Source organism: Hesperophylax consimilis, chromosome 12 (assembly GCF_061612785.1).
Source record: "Hesperophylax consimilis isolate HC1 chromosome 12, BYU_Hcon_1.0, whole genome shotgun sequence".
NCBI lineage: Eukaryota > Metazoa > Arthropoda > Insecta > Trichoptera > Limnephilidae > Hesperophylax > Hesperophylax consimilis.
Window position 1 is genome coordinate 14,618,778 of NC_142847.1, and position 7,811 is coordinate 14,626,588.

General features: G+C 32.8%; 1 protein-coding gene across 1 annotated transcript; it reads left to right on the forward strand.

The window, feature by feature from the left end:
* Positions 1 to 1,647: 1,647 nt before the first annotated feature.
* On the forward strand, positions 1,648 to 7,654 carry bisc (TM2 domain-containing protein 1 biscotti). Its single transcript, XM_089637731.1, has 4 exons — positions 1,648 to 1,985; positions 2,078 to 2,159; positions 3,708 to 3,873; positions 4,997 to 7,654. Exons 1-4 carry the CDS (start codon positions 1,793 to 1,795, stop codon positions 5,117 to 5,119), a joined length of 564 nt encoding a protein of 187 aa, XP_089493857.1. The 5' UTR covers positions 1,648 to 1,792; the 3' UTR covers positions 5,120 to 7,654.
* The last annotated feature ends 157 nt before the right edge of the window (positions 7,655 to 7,811 follow it).

The window sequence follows — 7,811 nt, forward strand, 5'->3', positions numbered from 1 at the left end:
TGACTATGTCATTTATAAAAACAATAAATAAAATTGGGCCAAGATGACTACCTTGCGGTACGCCACTAGTGGCCAAAAATGGTTTAGATAAAAAAGATTTTATTTTAACAAGTAAAGTTCTACCAGATATGTAGCTACTTAACCAGCTTAACATATTTGCTCTGATTCCTATAGCATGAAGTTTTTGGATCAGTACTTTGTGAGACACTTTATCAAAGGCTTTCGAAAAATCAGTATATATACAGTCAACTTGTTTATTTTTAGAAAAAGACTCCAATATATAGTTTTGAAACAGTAGTAAATTTGTTGTAGTTAATCTACCTCTAATGAAGCCATGTTGTTTGTCATTTATTAATTTTGTTAGTGTAGGATATATTTCTTCCAAAACTAAAGATTCAAAGATTTTGGGTAATACAGATTGTATGCATATTGGTCGATAGTTTGAAATGTCAGTCTCGTCACCTTTTTTAAATATTGGAATAATATAGCTGGATTTCCAGTAGACGGGAAAATATCCAGAGGATAGTAGGTGGTTAAATAAAATGGTTAGTGGTTTAGACAATACGGAGGAGCACTGTTTTAGGAAAATTGGCGGGATGGTGTCCGGGCCTGCAGACTTGTTTATGTCTAAGGAATTTAATTTTTTTTTGCAAGATTCTTCGGTGATGTATGTTTGAATTTATATATATATAAATTCAAACATACGAAAAAAAATATTTTTGAATCGACCCATAATACAAGATATTCCACCAAATCCAATTATACTATTCCCCCAATAAAAACCTCAATGACACAAAGACAATTTAACTTTCTTGCTCCAAAAATATTCAATAATTTAACGTTAGAAATAAAATCAATAACCAAATACGACAGTTTCAGGAAAGCGCTCGGGGATTTTTTGATGTGTGATTGTTATAGTGTTAGTAGCCTATTTCAAGTACTCAGATAGAGGTGTATATATTGTTTATATGCGTGAGGATGCGTCATATGGGTGTATGTATACATGTGTTGTTATATGTGTATAGGTACCTATGTCTGCTGCTATATACACATGTGTGCTTGCATGCACACATATTAAAAATTATATATATAATTATGTACATTTTTACAATCTAATGCTAATTTACTTCTTTCTCCTTTCTAATTTCTATCTTCTACATTTTATTACAATTTTTCCAAAATTTTAGCTTCATCTATAGTTACTAATTTCATGTTTACACTAGATGTTATATTTCATACAAAGTAATTACACTCAATTGGTCACCATGAAACAGGCAGCCGCCTAGTATGGTGATTCATTATATCTACTTTATGTAAATTTCAAAACAATGTAACATGTATTAAATAAATAAATAAATATGTTTCTTTAACTTCCTAAAAATAAAATAATTCAGTCTATAATTTTTTCAACTGTTGGCTCCTTCATTATATTAAGTCGTTGCCTGCATCAAATGTTATTATATTTTGCAATGATCTGTTAAAAATAATCCTAAAACAATTTTATTCTTGTAAGCCAGTGGCATAAATCTCAGCGTGAGCCATTTTATGATTTGCACTTCTAGACACTCGTCAAAATTGAGATTACATAGCAACATAGGTTTGCATAGATATATCCGAAAACAGATAATTATTATTTCTCATGTGCAGTGTCAAAAAATGGTCAAAAATACAGAGTGAGAAAGATGTTTTTTGTAATTATTTTTGATTGAAATGACACTATACCTAGGCACAATAGTATTCTAAATAATATCTTTTAATGTATAATGATAACTCTTCTTAGATACTGTTAAGAATGGAGATATTACCATTGTCTTGTTTTTTCCTTCTAATTTTCACTTCGATGTACGTAACAGTTCACCCAGAGTACATTGTTGACTGTAATACTCTAAGATTAGGGCAATACATTTGTCCTGATCCAAATGTAAATCACATCGATCCTAAAACACAGCAACTAATTGGTTGTACTAAACAAAATAAAGCTGAAGGTATGTACCTTAAAAGTCACATTTATCGATAAAATATTGGATCTTTACCCAATTCAACAATAACATTGACAATAAATTGCTTAATGTTTCAGTTCAATGCATCGCCGCTGACAATATAACATGTGAACAGTCCAAGAATAATACTTTCAAAAAGGAAATGCCATGTAAATGGACGTAAGTAACAAAGTTTTACCAGTTTTAAAGTTAACCTAAACGTTTGTAAGGATCCTTCTGCCTCTCCCGCAATTACCTTGGTATAACAATATATAATGATAAATTCATTTTCAAAAACCGTTACAGTCTTAACTGTGAAACAAGAAAACTTCAAAATAACATACATGTAAATGTATGGTCAATCTTATTAAGATTGCGGTAAATATTTCCTTAACCGCCGCACTTTCAATAGGCACAAATTTTGGAAATTACACTTGATTTCAACTTAATTACTACAAGAAATGATGATTTACATCGGGATAAACAGTAAAATATGTATTATAATTCCAATTTTATACAAAGTTCAAAATTTACCTTATTGAACGATCGACACTTGCGAAAGTTTTGCTTCAATCGAAATACGTATAAATGACTCAATTAACCCAAACTAAGAACCTGTTAACCTATTTTGTGCATATAAATAGTGATTTCTTGTAGTAATTTTTAATTGATTTTTAAATATAATTTGTAATTTTTTTTGATACATGCTCCTTGTATTATTTTTAATTCAATAATACGTATTTTCTTTGATATACTTTTTATATTATTTTAAATTTTTCTGTTTTCCACACCTATTTTTTATATTCATATATCTTAAACTTATGTAGATATTTTGCATTATTTTTAATTCCTTTATACTTCATACTTGTTTTAGATGTATAAATTATTTTATTTTATTTTTATATTATTTTGTTTTCATTCAACTTATTTTTAATTTGTATTATTATACTTAACATAAAATTGACCACTACAACACGGGCATGTGCCTAGTGTGGTGGCCAAAAATTTACCCGTTTACTGTAATGTATAAACTTTACTGAATAAAGAACATATAAAAAAAAAAATTGTTGAAATAAAGTGTAATTTCCACAATCTGTGCCTACAAGAGCGGCGGTTAGGGAAATAATTACCAAGATGCCGTCACAGACAAAATCAAAGTAACCAACTTCGTCAGTGTATTATTTTCAACTTATAAGTCAGTAATTTTGGTAAATATACAGAAAATAGGGACAGGCCTAATGTGCACTTTAATAAAATCCTTTGTAATCTTCTATATATATAAAAATCTCGTGTCACGGTGTTTGTTGTCGCACTCCTCGCATGCGCATTCTCTTTCATGCGCATTCTCTTTCATTTCCATCTCCTTTTGCGCATGTCCATCATCAGGGCAGATGTAATATGATGGACACAACACCGTCCGAAACGAAACGAAAAAGAAGAAGGAAGCACAACACCCCAAAACTAAATCACAGTAATTTGTGAATAATAATAAAATCTCAAATCATATCATTTTTACAGTGTTTATATTGTTAAGAGCCCTTGAGGTATTATTTCTGAATAAAAATTAACAAAGTACTTTTTAAGTATAATGCACTGACTGAAGTGCTCACACAACTGTCCTGAAATGTGTAGTGTTACCTTTTATTATAAAAATTAGCCTAGTATTTTTGTTACCATCGCTGCCAATGAGAGATTAATCTAAGACATTAACACTATTCTGCTTTCCAGGAACGGATATTCCTTAGAAGTGGCCCTCCTGCTGTCTGTGTTCCTGGGAATGTTTGGACTGGACCGCTTCTACCTGGGCTACCCCGCGCTGGGTCTTGCCAAGATGTGCACTCTAGGCTTTATGTTCGTGGGGCAACTGCTCGACATCATACTCATAGCTGCACAGGTCACAATATCAATCATTATTTATTTAATTAAATACTCGTAGAAGAGAGACATGGCTTGGAAACCTGCTGACTGTCACCGAGCTACAACCAAACTACACGGACTATCAATGCGACGGAGCCAATAGAATATACAAAAGCGGGGTGCGACTGTGTGTTGATGCCATTTGCAGTAGAATAGGTGTACGATGACTTGAGTGTGTGGTTTATTTTGATTAATGGTTCATGGCCCATCTCCCTTGTTTCTATTATCTATGGAAACACTGTAATGACTGCTCTACACCATAGTTTTTTCATACCAATCACCAAATCGGGACCTACATGAATATTTTTCACTTTACACAATCATTATTTTCATACTTATGATTTCATGTAGATAGTTGCCATTAGAGAAGAAATAATATTTTGAGACGGTAAAAAATGGTAAAAAAATGGCAACACCTTGAACATAACCATAGATCACAATCATGAAATCATCTGTTACTGTCATTTGCGAGCTTTGTCATTACAGAGTTGATATCCCTACAATATTGTATGTATATATAATTTGCAGCTATCAAAGTGACATTAACCCTTGGAATGCCACGAGTAAAATGCCAATCGCCCGCATTACGTCGGCTGACACTATTTTCCTAATAACTTGTTTTTTTAATTAAATTAAAACCGTCTTACCAGATAATATGTTCATATATTTTTAATTTTTTTATACATCTATCATATGTAGTTTCCCAAGGTTAGCTAGGTACTTATATTCAGAGAAATGTTTTTTCTCTCTAACGTTATAAAAAAATATTATGAAAATAAGTCATACGAGGCTCACCTGTAAATAAATACAGTATTATGACTTGAAAATCAGAATCATGACATTTGAAATGTAATTTTGCGACACGCTTTTTCACAGATAGAATAAACATAATATATTTGCAAGTAACAAAACGACATGCTTGAATAATTTTAAGATAAATTTTCATTTCCAAGCGAATAATGTATATTATTGTATGCGAAGAGCATTTTTTAAGGTTCAAAATACTATAAAATTAAGGCACGTGCGGTGAGTTGCTAGCAAATTCACGGAGGATTTGTTGGCACGCTAGATGTTAATGATCTTATCTTCTATCATTTCAGGTGGTGGGTCCAGCCGATGGTTCGTCATACGTCATCCCATATTTTGGGGCGGGAGTTCAGGTTATACGGAGCGACAATAACACCTACAGATTACCACAGGATGATTGGAATAACATTACTTAACCAGATTTAAAAATGTTTTTTTATCATTTATCTCTCCTTTCCACTTTTTTATTTTCTTTTTTTATTTTGCGCTATATGAAAGGAAATACTACAAGTAGTTAATATGCGCAGCAGCGTCAAAATGCAACAACGCGGGCCCGCTAGAGGCGCTAGTGCTAGTGTAGCATGTTGCCATGCCTTCCTGTATGGCGGAAAATAATTGAATACTTAAAAATTTTGAAGAAAATATTGATGTAAATATTCAAATCTCTGTAAATAATGTAAAGACTAGATTTATGTTAGATTTTAATAGAAAAAATTCCTGAAGTTTGCATGACTGTTATAAATTATGTAAAAATAAATATTTAAATGTTCTCATCAAAGCACATATACAGGGTGTCCGGAAACTTGTAGTACAAGTGGGAAACTGATGAATCTACATAAAATTTGGAGTTGATTTTGCGGTGTAACTTTTTTGATTTGAGCTTTCGTTTTGGAGTAATTTGAGTCCAAAGTTGGAATTTTTTAGGCCAAATTTAAAAAAAAATCTGTCGCTAAGTAGTTGATATCGGCTGTTTAACATATTTTACAATGCGTTGAAAGTTTCATCCAAAAGAACTAGAAAGACTCAACTCCGAAAGATTTTTATAACCCTTCATGTACTCGTCGAAAAAAATATATCTAGTGCTAAAATTGAAAAAAAAGAGTATTTTTAAGTTTTTCTACCTGATGTTGATTCACCAATATACCACATTTACTACAAGTTTCCGAACACCGTGTATAAATAGAATTAATGATAGGAAATGTGATATGTTGTATTTTATTCCACTTTTAAACCATTATAGACAAAATGCAAGCGGTGAGGTTTATAACTGTTAATACAAACCTATTAGCCTCTTTAATAAATTTTTTTATGTGCAAAAAAGCAGTAGTCATAATATATCGGTTACCTTATAATTTTGTTTTTAATTTTCGATTTCAATAATTTATTAACGTAAATAAACAATATATCACATAACATCCATTAAAATGTATGAAAGAAAACCAACACGTACAACTTACGATGCTAGAGGCGCTAGTGGAGCATGTTGCCCTCTCAATGTTTGGAGAATGCGAAGCTGGACGTATTATTCTAGTGTTTGATGAAAGCCGTTTAGGATTAAGACTGACTTAGAAAATATTATAATATGTGTACATATATAAAAAAAAGACTATCAATTTTTTTTTGCGTTCTTATTTTATAGAGTACGATACGATTGTACCTCCCCAGGCAGGAGCACTCCTGTCCCGGTGCGACCGGTACACCAGGGGGCACTGATTTGTTACGACTTGGAACACATGCTCTGAGGATTGGAAGGAGGTTGGAGTTTAATTCACCGGTATACAGGCAACCTAATAAGCCAATATTGGAATTTAGAATGGGCAGAAATAAAGGAATTGACTGAGTGTTATTTTTTTTTTCTTGGCTAGTCTTGTCTCTTATCGAATGTTCAAGCCTTTTATTGCAACTTCTCGATACTTGCACGTCTTGTCTCTTCTAGTTTCTTTCTGGCTCTTCATGCCTCTTCTTGACCCTTCTAGGTTCCTCATCTTGTCATTTCTTTTCTCTTGTCCCGGTCTCTTCTAGTCTATTCTAGTCTCCTCTTGCCTCTTCTTACAACTTCTCACCCCTTCTTGGCTAGTCTTGTCTCTTATCGAATGTTCAAGCCTTTTATTGCAACTTCTCGATACTTGCACGTCTTGTCTCTTCTAGTTTCTTTCTGGCTCTTCATGCCTCTTCTCGACCCTTCTAGGTTCCTCATCTTGTCACTTCTTTTCTCTTGTCCCGGTCTCTTCTAGTCTATTCTAGTCTCCTCTTGCCTCTTCTTACAACTTCTCACCCCTTCTTGGCTAGTCTTGTCTCTTTTTTGAATCTTCTAGTCTTTTCTTGGCCCTTCTAGGCTCTTCATGGATCTTCTTGCCACTTTTTGGCTCATCTTATCTCTCCATGGCTGTATCTGTATTTTCTTAATACTTACCGACCCTTCTGGTCTCTTCTAGGCGACTTCTTCTTCTTGCTTCTTACCTCTTCCGTGGCTCTTGGAGTATCCGTGGAATACCTACATAAAATAAAACAAAAACCTAACCAAGAAATTAAAATTAAAATATTTCCTCTACATTCCGTGTACGAACAAAGTATGAAATGTATTAAGTAAAAACCCGACTGCAAAACAAAACAAACAATCATGAACAAAAAACAAAGTGAACAACAAAGAAGAGCGGTCCTGTTTGTAATACGATAATATCTGACTAAAATGCAATGTAATATTTGGGTATGTAAATGAAATTGAAAAGATCTTATCTCAGGTTATCCTTGTTCTGTAGACGCCAGAAATGCAGTAAGCCATAAATCGCAAGCATTGAAGTGGTCCGATCTGGGCAGCTGTGTTTTAAATCTAGTTCTCTCGGTGACACTTTGAACCTTAATTTTTTTTTTCACTCTCCCCGTAACACACTTGATGCACAATTAATACTGTATTGTGCCCTAAATGCGACCTTTTTGTCAGTGACATTTGACTATAACAGTGCTCCGCAACCTTTTCTCACCTACGACACATCAAATTTCTTCCTAGAATTCTGCGGCACACCAAAAGATAAAATATATAGATATTAAATTAATACACAAATTTAACAATAATTTCTTGTTTTTTTATTTGAAAAGTATACATACATA